The sequence below is a fragment of the Oryx dammah genome, unplaced genomic scaffold (assembly GCF_014754425.2).
Source record: "Oryx dammah isolate SB20612 unplaced genomic scaffold, SCBI_Odam_1.1 HiC_scaffold_16, whole genome shotgun sequence".
NCBI lineage: Eukaryota > Metazoa > Chordata > Mammalia > Artiodactyla > Bovidae > Oryx > Oryx dammah.
Genome location: NW_024070200.1, coordinates 42,983,252 through 43,010,634, shown reverse-complemented (window position 1 = coordinate 43,010,634; position 27,383 = coordinate 42,983,252). Strand labels below are relative to the sequence as shown.

The 27,383-nt window shown below is 50.8% G+C and overlaps 1 protein-coding gene across 2 annotated transcripts in view; it reads left to right on the top strand.

Annotated features, from left to right (window-relative positions):
* The first annotated feature begins 479 nt into the window (after positions 1–479).
* Positions 480–27,383, top strand: part of FAH (fumarylacetoacetate hydrolase) — a 28,991-nt gene continuing 2,087 nt past the window's right edge. The window contains exons 1-13 of one of the 2 annotated variants that reach the window (XM_040257413.1): positions 480–693; positions 4,460–4,570; positions 6,253–6,374; positions 6,889–6,938; positions 13,980–14,070; positions 16,162–16,259; positions 16,364–16,416; positions 18,384–18,483; positions 20,039–20,169; positions 22,490–22,565; positions 22,996–23,042; positions 24,449–24,550; positions 25,336–25,453. In XM_040257413.1, the coding sequence (XP_040113347.1) occupies positions 613–693; positions 4,460–4,570; positions 6,253–6,374; positions 6,889–6,938; positions 13,980–14,070; positions 16,162–16,259; positions 16,364–16,416; positions 18,384–18,483; positions 20,039–20,169; positions 22,490–22,565; positions 22,996–23,042; positions 24,449–24,550; positions 25,336–25,453 (1,180 nt within the window). In that variant the 5' untranslated portion in view covers positions 480–612. The remainder of the gene's footprint in view (positions 694–4,459; positions 4,571–6,252; positions 6,375–6,888; positions 6,939–13,979; positions 14,071–16,161; positions 16,260–16,363; positions 16,417–18,383; positions 18,484–20,038; positions 20,170–22,489; positions 22,566–22,995; positions 23,043–24,448; positions 24,551–25,335; positions 25,454–27,383) is intronic. The other variant, XM_040257415.1, reaches the window with a different exon arrangement.

The following is a 27,383-nucleotide window of genomic DNA, read 5'->3' as shown; positions in this document are numbered from 1 at the left end:
GGGGGGGGGCGGTGCGGGATGAGGCTGAAGTCACCCGGGGCAGAGCCTTAAATGCCAAGATGAGTGTTGCTCTCGGTAGGAACAAGGGCCCTGCCCCCGGCAGCTGTCGGAGGGCCCTCAAAGAGAAGGCTGGGCTGCGCAGAGGCAAGCTGTAGTGGGAGGGACAGGATGGATATTGCGGGGCTGGAATTTGCTGAGGAACAGGTCTCGTGGAGGGGCGGGGCCCCAGGAGAGGCGGGGCTTGAGAAGGGGCGGTCTTGCTGTGGGTGGGGCCCCGGGAGGGGCGTTCTCTTGGTGGGCGGGACCCGGGAAGGCGCGGTCCCTTAGTGGGCGGGGCTCCGTGAGGGCCGTCTTTTGTGGGGGGGGGGGTCGAGAAGCGGTCCCTTGGTGGGCGGGGCTTCGCGAAGGGCGTCTCTTGTGGGAGGGGCTCTTGGAGGGGCGGGGCCCTCGAAAGGGGCGGGCCGGGCCCTGCTGTGTCACCGGGTCAGCTCTGGCGGGAGGCGGGGGGTCTGAGGGGGCGGAGTCCGCAGGGGGCGTGGCCCTGCCTGCCCGTCTCGGCAAGTCCTGTCCCGCAGGCCGCGCGCACCGTCTCCCTGTTCCGTGCTCGCCAGCATGTCCTTCGTCCCGGTGGCCGAGGATTCTGACTTCCCCATCCACAACCTGCCCTACGGCGTCTTCTCCACCCGAGGCAACGTGAGCTGCAGCGCTCGCTTCTGGGCGCGGGGAGGGAGGGCGTCCCCTCCGCTCCGGACCCCCACCCTCCTGCCCCGCCCCTGGCCTCAGTCCAGCCTTGTCCCCTCTTGCCGGCACCCGACCGAGCTGGATGTGGGGCCCGTCGTTTCCCGGCTCGTCGCCCCTCGCGAAGACCCCCGGGATCGCTGGGGCGCCATGAGCAGTGCCTCTCCTTCTCCTGGGAGTGCGATGGGAGGGGGCTGGAGGCTGGGGCTGATCGCCGAGGGTGAATGTTGGTTCGGATTCCTCCTGCTGTTGGTTCAGATCCCTCCTGGTAGCTTTCCAGATGTGAGTTGTTGAAATCGTCAGCCTGTTTCTGCACATTTGCAAGAAAATTAAATGCAAAATGAAGCATGGCTCTCCCTCTCAGGCAAGCAGAGCAAGTTATATTAAATATTATTATTACAGAGAAGTTGAAGCGCAGTCATACTGCCTACTCCGAAGTCATTTCGCTCTGTTTTCTTCCCTGGAGACACCACATTATGGTCGGTCGGTTGTTCATCCTCCATGTTAGCCCCTAACCCTAGAAATATTCATTGACCCGGTATATTTAGTAACTCAGAGGGATGAATTCATTCACATCAGAGCCCTGGGATCCAAGAGGTTAATTTCTTTTTCTCCAACTGGCCTTCTTTCAGCTTCTTGGGCTCCCTGGCATTCCCTGCTGATCAAAAGAAGCCCTTTGTGGGTAGGGAAATGAAATTTCACTTAGTGTAGTCTGATGGGCAGAAAGAAATCTTGAAAACTGTGGGGTTTATCATCAAATATATAAGAATTTCCGTGGGTGGGGAAAGCAGATTCCCTTGGATTTATTCATGGCATTTTTGGCTTAGCTTTCTGCTCCCAGCTTTCATGGTAAGCTCCTGATTAGCTCTGAGAAGCCTCGAACTCCAAACCTGCTTGCACCCAACAGTGTTCAGGAACTGTTTGCTAAACAGAGCCTGTGGCAGTTAGCACCTTCTGGAAAGTAGTTTCCCACCCGCATGACTGATCCTTGTCCCCATGTGCAGCAAATGCTTGGATCTAGAAGAGTCAGCATGTGGTTTCACAACTGCCAAGCCTGACTAGATGTCGCAAGGATGCCAAAGGTTAACAGTCCCCTGAAGGGCCTGAGGCATGTTAAACCTTAACCTATGTTGGCCAAGCACACTCTGCTGGCCAGCCTTCCCTCTGCACTCCTCTGACATTCTGCTCTCAGCCAAGGGTCCGCACTTCTCAGGGTGCAAATCTGGAGGCCAAATCGCTTAGGTAGAAGCCTTTGCAAGAGGCAGGGTGTGTGCTCTGACTTGCTATCCCAGAGAACTCTAGAATGAATGCTCCTTAGAGTGTGGCCAGTGGCTTGCAGACTCCATACCCCAGCTGTTTTCATATTAGACTGTGCAAGGACAGCCACTGTACAGGGGTTCACTGCTTCTGAAAAGAAAGCTGAGGGTTGTGAGTTGGCTCCCTTGGCATTCCAGAAGGCTGAGGCCCTTCAAGTGGAACTGGCTGTGTTGACACTCTGGCTGCAGGTGCTGGACATTCCAGAGGTGGTGACCACCTCTTCAGACTGGTCAGGTCGCCAAGGCAGAGTCCTCCTTCTCCTCTATGCCAGAGGCCAACCATGCATCATTTGGGTGGAACAGTAGTGAACAAGGGTTCCCAGGTGGTGCTAGTGGTAAAGAACCCGCCTGCCAATGCAGGAGATGTAAGAGGCGTGGGTTTGATCCCTGGGTTGGGAAGATCCTCTGGAGGAGGAAATGGCAACCCACTCCAGTATTCTTGACATATGTACACTACTAGTGGAAAGCTGTTTTATAGCTTAGGAAGCTCAGCTTGGTGCTCTGTGATAACTTAGAGGGGTGGGATGGAGATATATGTACAAACGGCCGATTCACTTTGCTGTATAGCAGAAGCTAAACAAAATTGTAGAGCAAGTATACTGCCATAAAAAAAAGAGAAGTTCCAACAATTAATGGAGGGACTCGCTATCTTGAGTCCACGGGTCAGTGTTGGGACACATGGGCCGCCACGTCTCACCTTTACTTGGAGCCGAGGAAGCAGGCAGCCACCCTTATGGTTAGGTCTTGGCTGCTGCTAGTGGCCTCAGCTCCCTTCTTCCTCCAGCAGAGTGTGAGTGCCAGGGTCAGAGAAATGGCTCAAGGATCTATCTGCAGATCCCCTTAGAGGGCATCCCCCAGGGTCCAGATGGCCCAGCTCATTGTCCAGAGAGCCTGAGGCCCAGGGAGCTAGCAGTGGAGCTGGAAATGAGGCGCTCGGTTCTCCAGGCAGCCTCTTCCCGGTTGGCCTGGAGCCTCAGGGCCAGGTAAGGATGTGGCTCTGGTCTACACCTGTCCCAGGAGCTGACGTGCATGGAGAGGTAACCATCTTTTCTTAGTCCTTGAAAGTGAGCCGCCAGTGGAGATAAAGCCAGCCGTTAGCCCTACCTCATAAACTCACTGGACCTGAGGTGGCAAAGCTGGTAGTTCAGGAGAACTGGAAGCTCAACTCAGGACGAGCCCAGCTGGTTGAGTCTGTAGACATGCTCTCAGGTTCCTTCTTTGTTTGTTTGTTTTTTTTTAAAGCTTTACCAAGAGTCAAACACTTTCTATTTATTTATTTGGCTGTGCCGGATCTTAGTTGTGGCTCGTGGGATCTTCATTGTGTCATACGAGGTACTTAGTTGCTGCACACTGGCATGTGGGCTCAGTATTTGTGGCATGTGAGTTTAGATGCTCCTTGGCATGAGGGATCCTAGTTCTCTGTCTAGGGATCAAACCTATGTCCCCTGCATTGTAAGGCAGATTCTTGACGACTGGGCCACCAGGGAAGTCCCTCTTGGATTCCTCGTTGATAAACCAAGTTCAGCGCTGTGGGGACAAAGGCCAGGCTTTGCCAAATACTTGAGACATCTTCATACTCAGGCTTGAAGCCTGAATCTGATGCAGAAAGGAACTTCCCTAGAATGTTCTGAACAGTCTGGCTTCCTGCTCCCTCGTGACCTGAACTCTGCTCTGATTGAGCCATAACAGAGTACATTAGCCCAAGCCCCTGACCTTCCTCTGTGCCTGGGACACTCTCTGCTCTGCTGTGCAGAGGAGTTGCCCTAAGAGAAGGCCTAGGTTTAACCTAAGAAATAATCCAGTTGCCTGGTGAGGTGGTGAGCTGTCTGTCACCAGAGGCATTTAAGTGACACCTGAGAAACTTTGTTGGGGACTTTGCCTGGATAAGGGTCTTGGATTATGCAGGAAACAGATTCTTTCCTCTTTGTGTCCTCGAGGCAGAGATGGTGCCAGGCTCTGCCCAGACAGAGATGACAAGGTCAATTTCAGCCCTCTGAGAGGCAAAAGCAGCTGGGGTATGGTGCCAAGGACCCAATTTCTCAGCCCCTCTCCACAGTGTGCATGCATGCATAGTCGTTTCAGTTGTGTTGGACTCTTTGCAACCCCTTGGATTGAGCCCCCCAGGCTTCTCTGTCCATGGGATTCTCCAGGCAAGAATACTGGAGTGGGTTGCCATGCCCTCCTCCAGGGGATCTTCCTGACCCAGCAGTAGAACCTGAATCTCCTGCATCTGCTACATTGCAAGCAGGTTCTTTATCCACTGAGCCACCTGGGAAGCCCTTCCTCTCCACAGAGGCCCATCTATAAAGCAGGGCCCTTGAGCTCTTAGATAGACAGACTTGCTGGGTAAGTGAGACCAGCCTGGCCAACTGCTCCCAGTGCTGACCATGCCATCTTCCTTCCAGCCAAGACCGAGGATCGGCGTGGCCATTGGGGACCAGATCCTGGACCTCAGTGTCATCAAGCACCTCTTCACTGGGCCGATTCTCTCCCCACACCAGGATGTCTTCAATAAGGTAGAACACTGGGATGTGGCTTGCCCTGGATCTCAGTGGCCATTTGTTGCAAATGCCACTAAGAAAATGGCCTTTACCTTCCATTTCTTTCCTTTTTAAAAATCTATTTAGCTGTGCCAGGTCTTAGATATGGCAGGCAGGATCTTTGTTGCATAATGGGGATCTAGTTCCCTGACCAGAGATTGAATCCAGGCCCCCTGTATTGGGAGTGTGCAGTCTTGGACCACCAGAGAAGTCCCTGCCTTGAATTTCTGACAGTGGTGGTGCCTTGAGATCTCAGGGATTTTCCTTGGATAGTCAGTAATTCAGTTGTGTCCAGCTCTTTTCAATCCCATGGACTATAGCTGGCCAGACTTCTTTGTCCATGGGATTCTCCAGGCAGGAATACTGGAGTGGGTTGCCATGCCCTCCTCCAGGGGATCTTCCTGGCCCAGGGATCAAACCTGGGTGTCCTGCGTTGCAGGTAGACTCCTTGGATAAGTTTGAGGTTGTTATGAGATGGACAGGTTGTCAGGAGGCAGCCTTGAGACCCTGTAGGGTGAGTTCCGAGGTGAGATGACTGTCAGTCTCTCCACAGGCCTGGGCCCGCCCCAGTTGTCCCTGACATGAAGCTCTCCAATCCTCATTTTAAGATGCTTGAGTCTCTGCTTGTTCCAGGCTGGTGCCGGGCCCTCTGAGGGAGGGAGCCAGGAGCTCCACTCTCTAGGTTTAAATACAGCCTAGGAGGAATGGACAGCTGGCCCCAAGTGCCCTCTGTGTTGCCACCACTGTAGAAGTCAGCCTGAAGGACATGTACATGGTCAATGGATGTGAATGTACTTCCCTGTGAATGGTCAAATGCTTTTTTTTAAAAAAAATATTTATTTACTTATTTGCACAGGTCTTAGTTGAAGCATGGGGTGTCTTTGTTGCTGTGTGTAGCGTCTTTGCAGCATGTGGGATCTATTTCCCTGACCAGGGATCAAACTCAGGCCCCCTGTACTGGAAGTGCAGAATCTTAGCCACTGGAACACCAGGGAAGTCCCTGTCTAAGTGCTTTGATGCGCATCCTCTCCTTCCACGGAAGGAAGGTGATGTTTATTGAGTACCTCCCTATGCGTCAGGAGTTTTACACATACCTCTCATTCAGTGCTCACAACGACCCTCTGGCAGAGGAATGGCATCCTCATTAGATTTGATGAGGGTCTAATTTGAAACAAGACAATTTTCCCAAGTCACATGGCTGCAAGGATTGGAGCCAGGACTGGAACTCTGGCCTTGAAAATCCACAAGTGCTTTTTAGGCTGCACCTCAGTGGCTTGGAAACCTCTTCTTAGCTTATGTGAAGGGGGTTGGTGCAAGACCCCTGCAGACTGAAGGCCTCCGCTGGAGGAATGAGCCATTTTCATTGCAGGCTGGGCCAAGCTTAACGGGGCAGCCATCCCAGAAGGCAGCTCTTGGAATTGGCCAATTGCCTATAAGGCCATGTGGGGATGAAACCCCAACAGGAACAATGACACATCTCCTCCACTTGATGAACAAATGATGAAACTAAGAACTAAAGTCCTGAGGGTTTGAATGAACTGGAAATAAGTGACAGGGGCCCCAGAGAGCTGCTAGGCTGGCTCCTGTCAACAGGAGGGGTAGTGCAAGAGGCTTTTCCATCAGTGACCTCCTTTTCTTCTTCCCCGTCTTGGTCCTAGCCAACTCTCAACAGCTTCATGGGCCTGGGTCAGGCTGCCTGGAAGGAGGCGAGAGCATTCTTGCAGAACCTGCTGTCTGCCAGCCAAGCCAGGCTAAGAGATGACGTGGAGCTTCGGCAGCGGTGAGGAGTCTGTGGTCCTTGGTGGGCAGGGACGAGGAGATCTGCCTGGGCAGAGGGGGACAGTGTGGTCATTAGGGAATTCTGAGTCATGGCCCGGCTGCTTTGGCCTCATCTGGCTCCCACCTGGGGTAAATTTTGGTGGGAGGGCTCTGGGCCAACGGGAATTACCTCTCTGGCTGGACTGGGGTGTCCAGGCCATGTCTGGCCCCCCGCCCCTGGCCCCCTCCCTTTTCACTCAACTATTCCTCATCGGCATCATTCGTGTGCTTGTCTGGTCTCTAAACTAGGGGTAGTTTGGTTCGTTTCCTAGAATGGAACACAGAAGCAGGAGGGAGGCCCCTTGCCTTTAGCGGTGGATGTCCATCCTGGTGAGGCGCCAGGCCCGCCTGGAAGTGCTCGCTGCAGAGTATGAGCAGGGTTTGGGGAATGATCCAGGCTGAGTCTGCAGATGGCCAGAGCAGGGACCCTGCTTTGCTGCATGCTTCACCTTGAAGCCCCTTCTTTTGTGTTTTAGTGCCTTCACATCCCAGGCTTCTGCTACGATGTATCTTCCAGCTGCCATAGGTGAGTCTAGTCTCTTTAACAGGATGTACGTGGAGCAGCCTGCCCAGGGCCCTGTGCCTGCTTCCTGTGGGGAAAGTCACGGAGGAGGGGCTCTGGGGCTGTCAAGGCCTCCCCATCAGGGACCCAGGCCCAGCGTTGACCCAGGCTTCTCTAAAATCCAGCACTTTCGCCGAGGGTAGTTGCTCACTGCTTAGATTTGTAGCTGGCTCCCTGGCTCCGTGTGTGTGCAGAAACTCACTCTCCTTTCCCAAAGGGCCGTGGTGGGGGTGCTCAGAGCTCAGTCCATGAGTCAGCAGCTTTGAGGAGAGAGGCCGGAGGGTCCTGGAGGGCCCCAGGTTGAGCCGTGGGTCAGATGTCTAATTGGAGTTTCAGTCTGAAATTTGCAGCTATCCAGGGACTTTCCTGGGAGTCCAGTGGCTAGGACTCCATGCTCCCAATGCAGGGGGCCCAGGTTCCATCCCTGAGCAGGGAGCTAGGTCCCACAAGCTGTAAGACCAGGCACAGCCTAATAAATTTTATATATATGATGCTGCTGCTGCTGCTGATACTGTCATATCTGACCCTGAGACCCCTTGGGCTGTAGCCCACCAGGCTCCTCTGTCTGTGGAATTATCCAGGCCAGAATGCTGGAGTGGGTTGCCAATTCCTCTTCCAGGGATCTTCCTGACCCAGGGATCAAACCCACATCTCCTATACTGCAGGCAGATTCTTTACCCACTGAGCCATTCTGGAGACTTTCTACATACACACACACACACACACACACACACACACACACACACACAATTACAGTTGTCCAAACCCTCTTGGCCCAAAGCAGAGAGTTACAATCAGGCAGAAGGCTGAGCCCTTCCTCCTTGTCCACCAGCCCAAGGGGGTGGGAGCCTGCCTGCTATGTCAGCCTGGGCTCCTGGGCGCTGAGAGGCCAGGTGGTCCTGCCAGTCCTTCTGGGAAGATGTGCCTTCTGCCTCTGCCCCCGTTTCTGTGGCGCCTTGGGGTCTGCCTTGAGGATAATCTCCTTCCAGAAGACAGGCACACACAGGTTCAGTATATTTGCTGCCCCTCATCTAAGGGTTTGAGGATGAAAGGCAGTTGAGATGCTGTGCTCAGAAGCTCATAGCTCAAACCTGAGTGTAGTGAGAATGGAATCGTCTCCCTTCTAATCGTCACCCCTGGGCTCCCCGCTTCTCCTCCCATATCCCCTTCATGTCCTTTCTCCTGGTTCTTCCCTTTCTTGACTTCTTTCTAAATGCTCCGCCTTTGCAGCAGCTTTCCTGAGGTATGATTTACACAGCCCACAATTCTCCCGTTGTCAGTGTGCAGTTTAATGAGTTTTAGACAATATATACCGCTGTGCAGTCATTCCCACCATCACACTGGAAAACACTCAGTCAGCACAAAGTGTCTGTTTGTAGTCGGTCCCTGCTGTCACTCCAGGCAACCATGGCCTGTCCCCAGTTTTACCTCTAGTAACTTCATATAAATAACATTACCCCATATGCAGGTCTACTGTGTCTATCTCAGCTGGTATTCCTCCTCATTATTCTTTCCCTCATATTATTTTTTCGTAAGGTGTATTCTTTTATTAAATGAAAATCAGAGACTTCCCAGGTCGTTCAGTGCTTAAGATTCGATGCTTCCAATGCAGGGGGCATGGGTTCGATCCCTGGTCAGGGAACTAGAATCTCACATGCCATGTGGCGCACACACACATAAAACAAACCACTCAGCTTTGTGGTCTAAGAGGTCTTTAAAAAAATGTTTTAAAAATTGTGGTAAAATATACATTACACAACATTTACCATCTTCATGATTTTTAAGTGTATCACTGGGTATCCAGTACATGACATTGTCCCCCCTATTATTTTCAGCTATTTGGAACAGGAGGTCCTGCCCACTAAACCGGGCTACAAGCACCACTGGCTAGGGTGTGGAGTGAGTGGGTGAGTGGCTGGGATTCTTCCTCTCTCACTGTCTTATAGCCTGGCCTGGACACCATCTTTTCCAATCCTTTTTAAGTGATCATGAAATGGACTTTGTGTATAGATAATTCTCCAAGCCAGGCTTCAGCAATACGTGAACCATAAACTTCCAGATGTTCAAGCTGGTTTTAGAAAAGGCAGAGGAACCAGAGATCAAATTGCCAACATCTGCTGGATCATTGGAAAAGAGAGAGAGTTCCAGAAAAACATCTATTTCTGCTTTATTAACTATGCCAAAGCCTTTGACTGTGTGGATCACAATAAACTGTGGAAAATTCTGAAGGAGATGGGAATACCAGACCACCTGACCTGCCTCTTGAGAAACCTGTATGCAGGTCAGGAAGCAACAGTTAGAACTGGACATGGAACAACAGACTGGTTCCAAATAGGAAAAGGAGTACATCAAGGCTGTATATTGTCACCCTGCTTATTTAACGTATATGCAGAATACATCATAAGAAACGCTGGGCTGAAGGAAGCACAAGCTGGACTCAAGATTGCTGGGAGAAATATCAGTAACCTCAGATATGCAGATGACATCACCCTTATGGCAGAAAGTGAGGAGGAACTAAAAAGCCTCTTGATGAAAGTGAAAGAGGAGAGTGAAAAAGTTGGCTTAAAGCTCAACATTCAGAAAATGAAGATCATGGCATCTGGTCCCATCACTTCATGGGAAATAGATGGGGAAACAGTGGAAACAGTGTCAGACTTTATTTTTCTGTGCTCCAAAATCACTGCAGATGGTGACTGAAGCCATGAAATTAAAAGACATTTACTCCTTGGAAGGAAAGTTATGACCAACCTAGATAGCATATTAAAAAGCAGAGACATTACTTTGCCAACAAAGGTCCATCTAGTCAAGGCTATGGTTTTTCCAGTGGTCATGTATGGATGTGAGAGTTGGACTGTGAACAAAGCTGAGTGCTGAAGAATTGATGCTTTTGAACTGTGATGTTGGAGAAGACTCTTGAGAGTCCCTTGGACTGCAAGGAGATCCAACCAGTCCATTCTAAAGGAGATCAGCCCTGGGTGTTCTTTGGAAGGAATGATGCTAAAGCTGAAACTCCAGTACTTTGGCCACCTCATGTGAAGAGTTGACTCATTGGAAAAGACTCTGATGCTGGGAGGGATTGGGGGCAGGAGGAGAAGGGGACGACAGAGGATGAGATGGCTGGATGGCATCACTGACTCGATAGACATGAGTCTGAGTGAACTCCGGGAGATGGTGATGGACAGGGAGGCCTGGTGTGCTGCGATTCATGGGGTCGCAAAGAGTCGGACACAACTGAGTGACTGAACTGAACTGAACTGAAAACAAACAAGGAAGTAGAAGCTGTTAATTTTCTTTGGCAGGAATGCTCTGAAATAGTGTGCTGGTTCTACCCTGGGCTCCTACCTGGGCAGGTCTTATTGCAAAATTCAGCACCGTGTTGTTCTAAAGTAAATGCTGGAGTGACATACACTTCTACTACACTTTATAGTGTGTCAGACAGGTTTTTGTAATTTTTTGAAAAGATTATGATTTAAAAAAAGATTCAGTCTTTGAGTCTGCCTGGCTTCTCTCAAAGGAGAAGTTGCAAGTGGAATAATGGCAGCAGTGACTCCCAGTGGGGTAAGGGGAGGGATTTTATTTGGGGCCTGCTATGTGCCAAGGATGGGCTTCCCTGATGGCTCAGTGTTAAAGACTTTGCCTGGGTTGGGAAGATCCTCTGGAGAAGGAAATGGCAACCCACTCCAGTATTCTTGCCTGGAGAATCTCATGGGAAGAGGAGCCTGGTGTGCTGTAGTCCATGGGGTTGCAAAGAGTTGGATGTGACTGAGCACAGCAAAAGCAACATTGGGCCAAGCACTATGATAACATATATTATATAGATGTATTATTTCCTTTACTGTATCGATATGCCCGTGATTGGCATTATTACTCCCAGTGGAGAAACTGAGTTCTAAAGCCTCAAAGGGACTTTCTTAAGGCCACGCATAGCCAAGAAACAGCAGAGTCAGAATTCACAGGGAGGTTTGGGCATGTTGTCTACTGTGTGGGCCTTGCTCATCTATGAAATGACAATAGAATGATCTACCTGAAGGCATTGTTTTAAAGCAGGTTCCTTCTGGCCCTGAGACCTATGATTTTATGAAATAAAAGGCACTTGTTTCCGTGTTTCTGTTACTAAGAGAAGAGCTATAATGTGGAGTTTTGTTTTCCTGTAAGTGATTTTCTGTGTCTTACATGCTTTCCATCATGCAAGAGGGTTCCACGTGTCCAGCAACAAATGGTGGGAACCTGGCCAGGCTTACCCAGCGAGGGAGGAGGACCGGCAGGAGCTCAGGACGCCCTCCCTGACTCTGAGGTGGGCACAGTGCAGCCACTTTTCATTTTTAAGAGCCCAGATTATTTTTTTCCTCCAAAGACCTCTTCTTAAAAAAATATTTTTTTAAAATTATTTTTTTGGCCACACATGTAGGATCTTAGTTCCCTGACCAGGGTTGGAACCTGCATCCAGTGCACCCCCTGCATTGGAAGCATGGAGTCTAAACCACTGGACTGCCAGGGAAGTCCCCCAAAGACCCCTTCTTGATTTGTGGATGCGACATCCTTTTTTATTAGATATATTAAAGGATTCTTCTTTTTTTTTCCTGCCCCGTCATAAGGCATATGGGATCTTAGTTCCCTGGCCAGGGATTAAATCTGCGCCCCCTGCAGTGGAAGCACAGAGTCTTAACCACTGGACCACCAGGGAGGCCCCCTAAAAGATGCTTCTTTTTCAGCCTCCTGGTGTCTATTAATCCTGCTTCCTCTCTCATTTCTTTTGTGAGTTGAATTAGTACCTCTCTCATGGTGAGGATTCTTCTGGATGTTTGGTGAGTCTGGGTTTTTTTGTACTCATCTTTTTTTGGGTTGCACTGGGTCTTCTTTGCAACAGGCAGGCTTAGTTGCCCTGTAGCATGGGAGATCTTAGTTCTTTGACCAGGGATTGAACCCACATCCTCTGCATTGGAAGGCAAATTCTTAACCACTGGACCACCAGGGAAGTCCCTTGTGCTCATCTTTATTTGTGTAGGAAACTTTCCTCCGTCAAGTGCTGGTGAATGCAGCTCTTCCTGTAACCAACCCCAAGGAAAGGGGCGTGGTCTACTTCTGATGGGGAGCTCTGGTTTTGTTTCATGGTTGTGGGGAGACTGCCCTGCTTCTCCCTAGTGCTGAAGTCTCTGGGGGCATGACCTCGGCTCCCGGACCCACCCCTTAGCCCAGGCACAGTCTCCTGCTATTAGCTGCTTGGGCGAAGCTGGGTAAAGATGGGAATGGCCAACAGGGACTCAAGCCCCTGCCATCCCATCTCTGTGGGGGGCCACTGGATTTTGGCTCACTGCTTGACTTCCAGGATCCCTTCTTGTTATGGATCTGGTGCCTTCTTGTTATGGATCTATGCTTCTAACAAATATCTCAGCTGTTCTGTCCATGCTTTGGGACTGAAGATGGAAAGCAGCCATGAAAGCTCAGGGTGCCCCCGCTCTAACGGACCCTCGTAGACGTTTCTCTTTTCTCATTCTTCATCGGGTGGCTCAGCGGTAAAGGATCCGCCTGCAATGCAGGAGACTCAGGAGACCTGGGTTCGATCCCTGGGTCAAGAAGATCCCCTGGAGGAGGAAATGGCAACCTACTGCAGTATTCTTTCCTGGAAAATCCCATGGACAGAGGAGCCTGGCGGGCTACAATCCCTGGGGTCCTAAAGGAGTGGGACACGCCTGAGTGACTAAGCAGGCACTAAGCATGCATCCGTCACCACCGCCTCCACCACCACCGCCTTTTCTAGCCTAGACTGTTGGTACTGGCCCTATCCAACTTTTTATTTACCTAGTAGAAATAATTTTTTTTTTGAAGAGAGGTTGTGGAGGATAAAGAGGCAAACTGCCCCAACTTACTGTTTCTGCATATTTGAGCAGTTCCCTGTCTTCTGGGATTCTGTGCCTATAGCATGCAGTCCACCTAGTCTGTTCCAGTCTTCATCACCAGGCCCCACTGAGACCTTGTTCTTGGCGCTATGTGTGTGTTAGTTGCTCAGTCATGTCCAACTCTTTGCAACCCCAGTAGACCATAGCCCAGCAGGCTCCTCTGTCCATTGGATTCTCCAGGCAAGAATACTGGAGTGGGTTGCCATTCCCTTCTCTAGGGGATCTTCTTGATCCAGGGATTGAACCCGGGTCTAGTGCATTGCGGGCAGATTCTTTACTGTCTGAGCCACCAAGGAAGCCTCTTGTTCTTGGCACTGAGAGAGAGTCAAACAAAATGCAGCCTGTGCTGGGCTGCTCTGAAATGACTTCAGTCTTGCAGAGGGATAAGACCTGCACACACATGACTGGGGCACAAGTGGGACATGGAGCCCTCCGGTGGCGAGAAGGACTGGCTTGGATGCTGAGTGGACTTGGAGGAGGGGTGATCCAGCTAGGGAGAGTGGGTGTGGCTTCATGGTCTAGGGGGCGGGGCCTAAACTGAGCTGCCAGGATCTGGACACACATACCCAAGGAAGACACCAGTCCACCCAGGGGTAGTCACAGCTTGAACAAAGGCCTGGTAATGGGAGCTGGTGGGTGGGAGGGATAGCAGCTATTCATTTGCAAATTTCATTGTTTGTTTCAGGAAATCTATTTTATTTTTATTATTATCTTTACAAATTTAAGAACTTATTTTTTATTATTAACTTTAAACTAGTTTTGATACCCTTTATTTATTTATTGTTATTAGATCACGAAGTGTGGCTTATAGGATCTTAGTTCCCGGACCAGGGATCGAACCCATGCCCCTGAAGTGGGAAGCTTGAAGTCTTAACCACTGGACCTCCAGGGAAATCCCCTAATTTGTTTCTGATTTTTCAATTGGGACTTCTCAAAACAAATTTTCAGTGGTGTGAATAGCTTTTGGATGTGCCAGTGTTGCTGGGATGTGCCTTCAGCCCCTGCTGGCTAGCCTTCCAGGCTCAACTGCCCTGACCCTGACCCTTGGAAGGGGCCCTTGCCCATCCTTCAGCATCCAAGTCGCTGACAGCATCTCCGTCCCCTGCAGGTGACTACACGGACTTCTATTCCTCTCGGCATCACGCCACCAATGTCGGGGTCATGTTCAGGGGCAAGGAGAATGCACTGATGCCAAACTGGTATGTCTCGTACCCTGGTGTGGCTGAGCTCCAAGTCTGTCTTTCTGTGTCAAGCAGCCTGTGGTTCTGGATGACGCCAGGTCCTCTGAGGTTAAAGGAACCAGGGAGGAAAGCCCACAAGGGTCATGACATCACCACACTTGGAAACAGTGACCCCAGCTTCTGGTTCTCCTCTCAGCTCAGCCCCGGACCTGCTGTGGAATCATGGGGCAGTCCCTGAGGCTTGATCTAGAGAACATGGGTTGGAATTAGATACTGAGTCACCAACATCCTTCCAGCTCCTTTGATTTGTAAGCTGTGAATTACAGTTCTATTGGTGAATTCTAATGCTGGTTCCTCTGGGAGGCTCTAGGGGAAGAATCCATTTCCTTGTCTATTCTGGCTTCCAGAGGCTGCTTGCACTGCTTAGCTTGGGACCCCTTCCTCAGATGACTGCAGCCTCTAGGTTCCATCTGCAACAGTTGTCATTCCTCCTTTGACCTTCTTCCCTTTATAAGGATCCTTCCAGGTGGCTCAGTGGTAAAGAACCCACCTGCTAATGCAGGAGACATAAGAGACTCCACTCCAGTATTCTTGCCTGGGAGATCCCATGGACAGAGGAGCCTGATGGGCTATAGTCCAAAGGGTTGCAAAGAGTTGGACATGACTGAGCAGTGACACACACACGGTTACATGTAGGGACCACCTGATAATTCAGAGTAATCTCCATAATCTCATGATCATTGACTTAAGTCACATCTGCAAGTCTCTTTTACTATAGAAGGTGATATTCACAGCTTCCAGAGGTTAAGACCTGGATATCTTTTTTTTTTTTTTTTAACTTTTTATGTTGGAGTATAGTCGACTCACAATGGTGTGATAGTTTCAGGTGGACAGAAAAGGGACTCAGCCATACATACACATTTGTCACATAACACTGAGCAGAATTCCCTGTGCTGGACATGGATATCTTTGGAGGGGCTATTATTTGGCCTCACACACATACATGCACCCTCATACATGTACACACATACATACGTACATATACCTACATACATACAGGCTTCTCATTGCAGTGGCTTCTTGTTGTGGAGCACAGGCTCTTAGGGTGCATGGGCTTAGTTGCCCCATGGTATCTGGTATCTGGCATGTGGTATCTTCCTGGAGGAGGGATTGAACCTGTGTCTCCTGCATTGGCAGGCAGTTTCTTAACCACTGGACCACCAAGGAAATCCTTTCTTTTTAATGTTGAGCAATGGCCACCTGAAGCGAAGAGCTGACTCATTGGAAAAGACCCTGATGCTGGGAAAGATTGAAGGCAGGAGGAGAAGGGGATGACAGAGGATGAGATGGTTGGATGGCATCATTGACTCAATGGACATGCGTTTGAGCAAAATCCTGGAGATGGCGGAGGACAGGGAAGCCTGACTGACTGAACACCAACAGAAAATATTCCATTGTCTTATCGAGACCACATTCTTGCTCATCCATTTATTTGTTTCTGGAAGCTTGGGAGATCTTTTCGATATTTGAACCACGTATGTGTTGACTCACTTTCATTTTTATTTTGAAAGCATTTTGAAATTTAGTCACTCAGTTGTGTCCAACTCTTTGCCACCCCATGGACTGTAGCCCACCAAGCTCCTCTGCCCATGGGATTTCTCAAGCAAGAATACTGGAATGGGTTGCCATTTTCTACTCCAGGGGATCTTCCCAACCCAGGGATGGAAACTACATCTCTTGCATCTCCTGCATTGGCAGATGGATTCTTTACCACTATGCCAGGAAGTCCCAGGTCCTTATTACTTATCTATTTTATATATTTGCATGCATGCTAAGTTGCTTCCGTTGTGTCAGACTCACTGTGACCCTGTGGACCGTAGCCCACCAAGCTGCTTTGTCCAAGAGATTCTCCAGGCAAGAATACTGAAGTAGGTAGCCATTCCCTTCTCCAGGGGATCTTCCCAGATCTCCCACATTCTTTACCATCTGAGCCACCAGGGAAGCTCATGTATATATATGTTGACTCCCTTTCGTTTCATCTTAAAGCATTTTGAAATTTCATTTGTACATGTAACAGCATCAAGGCTTCCTCTTACCTTCCTTCCTCAGGCTCCACCTGCCAGTGGGCTACCACGGGCGCGCTTCCTCCGTGGTGGTGTCTGGCACCCCGATCCACAGGCCCCTGGGGCAGATGCGACCCGACGACTGTAAGTGCCCCCAGTGCCCAGGCCTTGCCGGGCTCCGCTCTTTGTCCCCACATGCCCAAGTCCATGCCTGGCATCCACTAACCTTTCTTTCTGCTGTTATCCAGCTAAGCCTCCCATTTATGGTGCCTGCAAACTCCTGGACTTCGAGTTGGAGATGGTAAGCCTTGTCTCGGTGTTTTACTGGCATGGGGTCTATATACACGCTAGGGCAGGAGGGCTCTCCCAGTGGCTGCCCTGGACAACGGGCTGTTCCCTCATCTCAACCATGTTAATGGCAGTTCTGGGTCCCCACCTGGCCATCGGAAGTACTGTCCAGCCTCATTACTCACTGATTCTGTATGTGTAAGTTCACTAACAGTTCATTTGTAACCTCCAAATCAGTAGTCGAGAGGTTTTGAGGGGTCATCTGAGGACACACAGGGTGGCAGAAAATTTGAGTCTCAGGTTTAGGTGGTCCTCCGAGTGTCTGCTGGTGCAGGTCCCCTGGTGTACGCTTTGGGGTCCCCTGGTTGGACTGTGAGCATGGCCCTCTAGGTTGATTCTCCAATCAACCCAGGCTGGATCTCCCTGTATTTCTGGTCCTGCCTGGTGATATCTTTGGATTCCATCCAGAGGAGACAGATAGTCACTAGTCCCAGGAGGGTGTGCCGAGCCAGCCCTCTGCCTCTCACTGCCTTTGTGAGGCTGCTACGTGGCCCCTAAGAGACGGTCTCCCCAAGCCAGCTGCCCCAGAGCAGGGCGCAGAGCCCCAGTTTAAATGGGACTTTGCAGGCTGATGCTTTCCCTATGTTGGTTCCTGTTGGGGGGCGGAAGGGGTGGGCAGAAGGTAAATGGAAAGTCAGAGTGTGAAGAAACGGTGTATTGGTGGGTAGCGAGCACAGATCATCTTGACAATGCTGGTGAGATTCTCTATAAGACGGCATCTTTCTTTTTATAATCTCGATGAAAAATGTGCAGTGTTTAAACACCATCACAGAACGAATATAACTGGGACTTGGGTCTTGCAAATGTCATAGTTGATTCTGTGCACTTCTGGTAGTTATTTTCCCAACATGTTCCCCCAGTGATGTCTAGACACTCTCTTGTTTCCTGGATGTTGTGTTAGCAATGCTTTCCTTTCACAGATATTCTTGGCTACTCTCTGCCAGTTTTCTGCACAGTGCTCTCTTATTAATTTGAAAGTCTGTTTTATATTTAAGTGCTTCCCCAGGGGCTCAGATGGACAAGAACCCGCCTGCCAGTGCAGGAGGTATAAGAGATGTGGGTTCTATCCCTGGGTCAGGAAGATCCCTTGGAGAAGGGAATGGCTATCCATTCCACTATTCTTGCCTGTAGAACCCCGTGGACAAGGGAGCCTGGTGGGCTATAGACTATGGGGTCACAGAGAGTCGGAAACGACTGAGCGACTAACACACTTTTGTATTTAATAGAAATTAACCCTTCACTGTAATACATTGTAAATATGTTCTCCCAGTGCGGTATCATTTTGCCTTTATTTGTTGTCTTTCTTTATGCAGAAATTTTACAGTTTTATAAAGTCAAACACGTCAATCACTTCCTTTATGGCATTTCCTTTTCTGTCATCTTAGACTCTCTCCACCTGAAGAATTTGAAGATTTGGGGGGTGTTTTGTTTTTCTAGTACTTGTTAGAGCCTTACTCTGCAAAAATTTAGATCTCTCATCCACTTGGAATTGTATGATGGGTTAAGGGGTGGAGTGTGCCTCCATGGGCTCTCTTTGCCACATCATGGAGTCAGCCTTCTGATTTTTTCTGACATGAATACAAACCCTGGTATTTTCACTTTTCACAAGCCTTGTATAGCTGTGAAATCTGAAAATGCAGTGTGGGAAAAGGCAGAGGTGTGGGCTGAAGGAGATGAAGAGGGCTGCCGTGGTGATCAGGGACCACGTGCAGGGGTCTTGGGTGGGCACTGGCCCGCTGCTGCTCACCATGGCCCTGGGGTGGCTGTCTGTCAACTCAGGTGCAGTGTAGAAGTATGATGAATTTGTACGTAGCAGTCAAGGTATCAGCCAGGGTTTGGAAATGCCTGACCTTTGCCTTCCAGGCAAGTGCTCCAGGGCAGCAGGTCAGAGCCAGATTCTCATCAGCTTTCCCATGTCAGGCTTTCTTTGTAGGCCCTGGTAACAAACTCGGAGAGCCGATCCCCATTTCCAAGGCCCACGAGCACATTTTTGGAATGGTCCTTATGAACGACTGGAGTGGTAATTATGGAGAGCTGGGCATCCTGGTATTGAGCATCCTATGCACTCTTGGGTCTCGGGGAAGGCTGGGTGTTTGGGACACTTTTTGCAGAAGCCAAGGTGGTCTTCTGGGTCTGGTGTGGTCAGAGGCAGCAGATGGTCAGTGGTTGAGAGCGCAGGCTTGGGTATCCAACAGACCTCTCAGCTCTGAGCCTTTGGCCAGCCACTTGACCTCTCTGAGCGCCAGTGTTCTTGTAAGTTGAACAGAGGGACATGGCTAATATGTTTGAGCAATTTTGTGCCAGGCCCCAGGGCTGAACTCCTCCCGTGGACTCTCCTGCCAGATCCCAATTGGGGACTGATAATATTGTTGTTGTTTAGTCACTAAGTCATGTCCGACTCTTGAGACCTGGTAGACTGTAGCCCACTAGGCTCCTCCATGGGATTCTCCAGGCAAGAATACTGGAGTGGGTTGCCGTGCCCTTCTCCAGGGGATCTTCCCAACCCAGGGGTTGAATCTACATCTCTTATGTCTGCTGCACTGGCAGGCACTTTACCACTAGTGCCAGCTGGGAAGCCCAGTGATAATATTACTATTCCCATTTTACAGGGGTGAGGAATGAGGCAGAGTGATTTCAGCTGGTTGCTGAGCTAAGCTTTCAAATGAAACAGCTCCATTTCTGAGTTCGTCTCAACCCCTCAGCCTTATATAGGAGGAAACTGGTGCCAGGTGTCCCAGGAACTATGAGGTTGAGATTCCAGACCCTTCATGGGGAAATATCCTGCCTGCTCCCCACTTTTGGAGAAGGCAATGGCACCCCACTCCAGTACTCTTGCCTGGAAAATCCCATGGATGGAGGAGCCTGGTAGGCTGCATTCCATGGGGTTGCTAAGAGTCGGACAGGACTGGACGACTTCACTTTGACTTTTCACTTTCATACACTGGAGAAGGAAATGGCAACCCACTCCAGTGTTCTTGTCCGGAGAACCCCAGGGACGGGAGAGCCTGGTGGGCTGCCGTCTATGGGGTTGCACAGAGTTGGACACAACTGAAGCGACTTAGCAGCAGCAGCAGCAGCTCCCTGCTTTTATTTAAACATCAGAAAAACAAATATAATTTGTAAATACAGGAGTGCACAGAAGAAAATTAAGGAAGTGAACAAAGCAGGCAGCTTTTATATCTTTTTACAAACAAATAATAAATTTGTAAACAATGGACAAAGCACAGGATTTTGGGTCTGGGGTGCTAAATTATTGAAGTAACAAGATTTGTTTGCAGACTCTTCTTGGCCTTGATTCCTATCTCTTGTGACAAATATGTCTCTCTTCCTCTTGGTACTAGAAGAGTACTTTTCTTTTTCCTGCCCTTTGGTCATCTCGCTCTTGGCCGCAGCCTGGCACAGTGACCTCAGAGGACCTCTGTCCTTGGTCCTGGGGCAACCAGCTCACTGGGGTTGGAGCACCAGGGGTAGGGCAAGGCTGAGCCGAGCGTCTGTTCCTTCATCAAGGGGAGAGGGGAGACTTGGCCGGTGGCCCTGTCGGCTTCTGTCAGCCCTGCTTGTCCCTTCTCCTGTAGCTCGAGACATCCAGAAATGGGAGTACGTCCCCCTTGGGCCGTTCCTCGGGAAGAGTTTTGGAACCACCATCTCTCCGTGGGTGGTGCCCATGGATGCCCTCATGCCCTTTGCTGTGCCCAACCCGGAGCAGGTAAGACGCCCTCCGTGAGAAGTCCCAAACCTGGGCCCCTCTGCCTCCCAGCTGTTTACTCATCCAGCTTGGAGAGGGTCTGGAGGGTAAGCTCTGTGTCCCCACCATGCCCATGTGCTGGGGGGTCTTGACTGCAGGGACCTCTAGGCAAGCATGGCGCCAGTCATTCTGCCTTGTGTTTTCCCTGTTCCTCGCACAGTTCTGGGAAAAAAACATGGAGTTTTGTAACCTTTAGAATCCTCTGAGGCTACAGGAACTGGCCAGTTGGCAGGAGAAGGGGTCTCTTCCAGTATCACCTCATTGCACAACCTCCCGGTCGCCAAATTGTGTTCTGTGTGATGGCGCCCCCTGGAGGCCGACTGACAGACTGCAGCGTGGAGTCAGACCACAGAGCCTCCTGGTGCCGAGCCTCCTGGTCCCTCCTGTACCACTGTCCTGGCCCGACTCCCGATCTTGGACCTCACTCCTCAGGCTGTCACAGTCTGCTGCTGCCTCCATCCCATCACCCCCAGTGACCTCCACCAAAGTGCGCTTGACCTTGACTGACGCCATGGCCTTGTGTCCTCTTCAATATGGACCTCTTTGCTGTTGTCCAGTCGCTCAGTTGTGTCCGACTCTGCGACCCCATGGACTGCCGCACACCAGGCTTCCCTGTCCTTCACCATCTCCCAGAGTTTACTCAAACTCATGTCCATCGAGTCAGTGATACCATCCAACCATCTCATCCTCTGTCGTCCCCTTCTCCTCCTGCCCTCAATCTTTCCCAGCATCAGGGTCTTTTTCAATGAGTCAGTTCTTCACATCAGGTTGCAAAGTGTTGAAGCTTCAGCTTTGGCATCGGTCCTTCCATCTTCTTTTGACCCTTTGGCAGCCCCTCCTCTTCCTAGACACTCGGCCCCTGGCTTCTGGCATGTGACTAGTCTCAGTCCTGTATCTCCTGCAGTGCTCCAGTGGACTCTGTCATCCACGTTGGGGCAGCCTGGGCTGAGCTCTCAGCCTCGCTCTTCCCTCATTCCGGGTCCTGCTCCCCTGAACATCTGACCCTGCTCGCTCATGGCCTCTGCTCTCACCCTGGACATGTCTCAGCCTGCTGTCTTCTCACGGAGCTGTACTGAAACACTGGGAGTCTTTCCCTGCAGACCAGTTCCTCGTGAGGCTCTTTGGGCTCTCTGGCAGGACCCTCTACTCCCTCCTCCACCGCTCCTGCTAGCATCTCCGTCCCCATCCTTTTCAGTCTCTGAGACCTGTCTCCTCCCTCCTCGGTGAGTACCACCCTCCGAGGACTGCCTGGCCCGCAGTCACATCCCTGGCTTGTCCCCTCCAGGCTTTATCCCTGGTCCAGCTCTTTGCTCACAGGCACCGCTCACCCTCACCAAAGACCTTTGGGCTCTATCTCCTTATATACCAGTCCTTCCCAAATACTGTTAAAGTGCAACCTTCAGGATTCTTGCCACTTGTGAATGATGACTTACTGAATGCTTTTCTTTTTCTTTCGTTTTATTTTCCCATCCCTACAATGGTTCTTTGGGCTTCCCTGGTGGCTCAGTGGTGAATCTCTCTGCCAGTGCAAGAGATGAGGGTTCGATCCCTGGGTTGGGAAGATCCCCTGGAGAAGAAAATGGCAACCCACTCCAGTATTCTTACCTGGGATATTCCATGGACAGAAGAGCCTGATGGGCTATAGTCCATGGGGTTGCAAAAGAGTTGGTCATGACTTAGCAATTAAACAACAAGGGTTTTTTATATTGAGATTTTATGGTTACAACCCAAATAGTGCTAAAAAAGAATAAATCCATACACTGCAAAAATAGCTACAGAATTGTCTTAGATATAAATGTATGCAAGCATCTACAAAGGATGCAGGCTGAATGCTTTTTTTTAAAGCAGCTTCCATTTGAAAACATAGTATATTTTGAAAAGGAACTTCTAGTCCCTATCCATGTCACTAGCTACCAGTCAATGATGAAAAGAAACACATAATCATGAAAATAAAGTCACCCCACGTTAGCTCATGGATCACTAGGGAGTCACAGATGGCTCTTGGGGAAGACACTGCTTTTGGACAAAGTACAGACCTTCTGGCCTGGCTGTCACAGTGGCCTGTGTCGCTGAGCCAGGAGCACCAGGGGGACTGTGCACCCTTTGCTGGCCACCCTGTCTTCTGCCACCCTCACCCCCAGTGTCCAGGGACACGGCACTGTCCTGGAAAGAGGGGACGCACCTTCTTCTCAGGGCCTCCTGCCCAGCTGCTCTGCTGTGGGACCAGCCTGGCCAGCTCGGCCAGCCAACCCAGCCCCTCTGTGTTCCTCTGCCCTCACAGGACCCCAAGCCCCTGCCGTATCTCTGCCATGACCAGCCCTACACATTCGACATCAACCTCTCTGTTGCCCTGAAAGGTACTGCCCTGGGGTCAGAGGCTGTGTCCAGCTGGGTGGACCCCTGAGGCTGCTCGGCTGGGCTGAGTTAAAGACCAGTGGATCAGTAGTGAGAGCGCCCAGCTTTGCAGGCTACAGCTGAAGTTTAAGTCTTGGTTCTTCCCCTGACCAGCTCTGGGACTTTGGGCATGTTACTGAATCTGTCTGCTACTAAATCTGTCCAGTTTGTCACCTGGCAAGTGGGATAATGATGGTATTGACTTCTCTGTGGAAGTCCCCCAGCTCTGAGACCCTACCCTATGAGCTTATTGGTTCATAGACTCTTTAGGCGGAGTCATATTAGACAATGGAAAGCCTAAGCCACAAAACAGTGCCCCTTACAAGGTGGGATCCCCACTCCTTGATTAATGGAATTAAGTCTTCTTGTCAATGTTACTTGTCTTCCCAACAGGAGAAGGAATGAGCCAGGCAGCTACCATATGCAGGTCTAATTTTAAGGTAAGCTTTGAGGCTGGGCAGACTGCTTTTGGAGGCGAGGGAGGCCTTTCTTCCTGGCAGGACCAGGAGAAAAACATCCATGTCGGGATGTGATGATGGGTCAGTGTGTGGTGGTTTGTTTCCATTTTTTTGGTAGAGCTACCGGGAACAGTCTAGTCCATGTCTCTGGGTGCATGAATGTGCATATGTCTGGATATCCAGGGATAGAAGTGCTGGGTCATAGAGGGTGTATATCCATACTTGGCTGAGGAGTCCTTCCAGACACTTTTCCAAAGGGCTTGTTACAATTTGCACTCACCACGAGCAGCATCTGAGCATTTCGGCTGCTCCACATCCTGGTCGACAGGTGAGCCACCGGCATTTTCATTTCAGCTCTTCTGGGGATTGTGATTTCGCTTTGCATCTCCCTAAAGAGGAATGCTGGGAAAGACCGAGGGCAGGAGGAGAAGGGGGTGACAGAGGATGAGATGGTTGGATGGCATCACCGACTCAAAGCACATGAGTCTGAGCAAACTCCAGGAGATAGTGAAGGACAGGGAAGCCTGGGCGTGCTGCAGTCCCTGGGATTGCAAAGAGTCGGACACGACTGAGCGACTGAACAGCGCCAAGGACGAATGCAGCTGGGCATCCTGTCCTATGCTTGTTGACCATTTGAACAGCCTCCGATTCAATGTATTCCTGTTTCTTCTAGTCTCCCTCTTAATTTAACTTTATTCTGGGCTACTTAGGCTGCTAAGAAGGAATGGTGGGGGGCTGCTTAAGTGGGCTTTTGTGCAAAAATCCATTTCTGAGGTTTCCTTTTCTTGGGTGTGTAGCTTTAGGAGGGGCAGACCTGAGGAGCTGTGGGCTTGAAGTGCAGGAATGCAGCCCCTGAGATGCTTGGTGGGCACGTGGTCCTTGGTCCCTTCCCACCAGGCCTGACCTCCCGTAGTGCTCCCTCATCCTTTAGGCTGCTCTGAGGTTCTGTTTGAATTGTTCAGCTCTGTTGCCCAGTGTCTGTTCCAGGGCCTGAGGTCTTTGCTCGTGAGACACTTTTGCTCTAGTGAAGACCTAGACCTTGTCAACTTAGGACTCTGGGGTGATTGCAGGACAAAGTGGGATTAAGGACTCCTGAGCATGCTGCACATTGAGGGTCTGAGCAGTGAGGTTTGCAACTCCAGGAGTGCTTCTTGGAGAAGGTGGGTTAGAGTTGGGCTAGAAGGAGCCTAGGAGCTGGGGCTCTAGCTGGTGAAGGGGCGGGGAGAGAACTGGGGTAGGTCGCAGGGTAAGTGCAGGAGGACAGCTTGTGCTTGCTCTAGGGCCTGGGAGAGAGCCCGGGGCGGGCTGCTGTGAGTGGGGCTGGCTGCTCTGGGCAGCTCAGGAGAAGCCTGTCCTGCCCGTCCCCATCTCTGTGTCCTCGCCCGCAGTACATGTACTGGACGATGCTGCAGCAGCTCACCCACCACTCTGCCAATGGCTGCAACCTGCAGCCAGGCGACCTCTTGGCTTCTGGAACCATCAGCGGGCCGGTGAGTATGTGATTGGTTCCCCTGGGAGCTGCCTGCATGGAGCATCCTTATTCCCTGTACAGACTGGAAGGTTCTCCCTCGAGAGGGGAGTCCCGCTTGAGCAGGCATATCTTACGACCCTGTCCACCTCATAGCTTCATCCGTCTCTGGGTGCAGAAGGGGCTCCTTTTTCAAATGCAGAAGAGATCGGGATAGGGGTGAGAGGCTGCCTCTGTCTATTGGGGGCAGTGAGAATGACATAGGGGGCCACTGTTGTATCTGGTTGTCACCACCTCACAGCACATCCTTCCAGGATGAGGTGGCCCCACTTCTAACTGCCCCATTGTGAACGTTTGGTGATGACTTTGGTTGGTGCATGGACTAGCCACTTCCTGCAAGGTCCAGACCTCAGGCTCTTTTTGATGGAAAGTCTCTTCCTACTGGGGGTGGGGTTGGGGGGCCAAGTGTAACAGCATCTGGGTAAGCCCCAGCCTCCAGAGTGGGCAGGGGCCTGGCAGGCACCTGGCAGGATGGGCCTGGGCAGGTTGGTCCAGCATCCCCACAACACCCAAGTCCTGAATGAAGTGGGCAGGGCACGTAGGGTACCCGGGCTTGAGGACATTTCTAGGGTGATTCCCACCAAGGCAGGGTCTCTGGGGGCTGTGGGGTCCCTTGCTTCTTCCCAGGCCTCACCCCTACCCCTCGCCTTGCTAACCACTGTCTGCACCAGATCTGTCCCACCCACCGTGATGGAAATACCATGATGTAAATGCCTGTGACAACTTCTTCCCCTTCTTGCTATGAAGGAGCCAGAGAGCTTCGGCTGCATGCTGGAGCTGTCGTGGAAGGGCACAAGGGCTGTAGAGCTGGGGAACGGCCACACCAGGAAGTTCCTGCTGGATGGGGATGAAGTCATCATGACAGGTGAGGGAGGGCACCAGGCCCACGGCGGCATCTCCTCCTCGCCGTCCTCACCATCTGCTGGGAAGCCATCTGTCCCATCTGTCCCATCTGTCCCCACTCCAGCCTTCCCGGCTCTGTCTGCTTCTTCTGGCCTTCACCCCAGCCCTGCATGACGGGGACTGAAATGAAGTGAAGTGTCCAACTCTTTGCCACCCCATGGACTATACAGTCCATGGAATTCTGCAGGCCAGAATACGGGAGTGAGTAGCCATTCCCTTCTCCAAGGGATCTTCCCAACCCAGGTATCAAACCCAGGTCTCCCACATTATAGGCAGATTCTTTACCAACTGAGCCACTAGGGAAGCCCAAGAATACTGGAGTGGGCAGCCTATCCCTTCTCCAGCGGATCTTCCTGACTCAGGAATCATACTGGGGTCTTGTGCATTGCAGATGGTTTCTTTACCAGCTGAACTACCAGGGAAGTCCCAGCTCTGTGTCTGCTTGTTCTGGCCTTCACTTCAGCCCTGCCTGCCAGGGACTGGCTTTATTTACTTTTAATCTTTTAGCCAAGCCATGTGGCATGTTGGATCTTAGTTCCCTGACCAGGAATCAAACCTGTGTCTCCTGCAGTAAAAGTGCAAAATCTTAACCATTGGTCCACCAGGGAAATCCCTGCCTAGAACTTTAAATCAGAGTCTTCCTGGAGCAAAAAGACCAAGGAAGTCCAGCTCAGTGTCTCCTTCCTCCCAGATCAAAGTGATAAAATAATGGCAGGTTTCACATTCTGAACTTTGCAGTGCAGAGACCCTGTGCCTTCTGACCTTGTGCCCTTTGACCTTGTGCCTATTACCTGACTGAGTTAGTGACAAGATTTGTAGCAGCCCACTCTGAGGGGCTTCCCAGGTGGCATTCGTAGTGAAGAACCTGCCTGCTAATGCAGGAGATGTAAGAGATGCAGGTTCGATCCCTTGGTTGGGAAGATGCCCTGGAGGAGGGCATCGCAACCCATGCCAGTATTATTGCCTGGAGAATCCCCAAGGAGAGAGGAGCCTGGAGGGCTACAGTCCACGAAGTCACAAAAGAGTTGGACATGACTGAGCATATGAGCACGCACATTCCAAGCAGGTTAGGGCACCCTTACCCCTTGAGGGCCTGTTATGTCTATCATTTAATATTGCTGGAGAGGAAGGTGCCACTGTGGTCAGAGTCACACAGATTCAGGTTGGACTCCCACATCCCCAGCAGCCCTGGGACCTTCCTCAGTTTATTGAATCTTTCTGAGACTCAGTTTCCTCATCTTTAAAATGGAGCTAAGGATACAGTGCCTAGTCTCAGAGCATGGTTGTAAAGATGAGTTCAGTTCAGTAGCTCAGTCGTGTCCGACTCTTTGCGACCCCATGAACCGCAGCATGCCAGGCCTCCCTGTCTATCACCAACTCCCAGAGTTCACCCAAACCCATGTCCATCGAGTCATTCTTTGGCAATGCCAAAGAATGCTCAAACTACTGCACAATTGCACTCATCTCACACGCTAGTAAAGCAATGCTTGAAATTCTCCAAGCCAGGCTTCAGCAATACATGAACTGTGAACTTCCAGATGTTCAAGCTGGTTTTAGAAAAGGCAGAGGAACCAGAGATCAAATTGCCAACATCCACTGGATCATTGAAAAAGCAAGAGAATTCCAGAAAAACATCTATTTCTGCTTTCTTGACTATGCCAAAGCCTTTGACTGTGTGGATCACAATAAACTGTGGAAAATTCTTAAAGAGATGGGCCTACCAGACCAGCTGACCTGCCTCTTGAGAAATCTGTATGCAGGTCAGGAAGCAACAGTTAGAACTGGACATGGAACAGCAGACTGGTTCCAAATAGGAAAAGGAGTACGTCAAGGCTGTATATTGTCACTCTGCTTATTTAACTTATATGCAGAGTACATTATAAGAAAAGCTG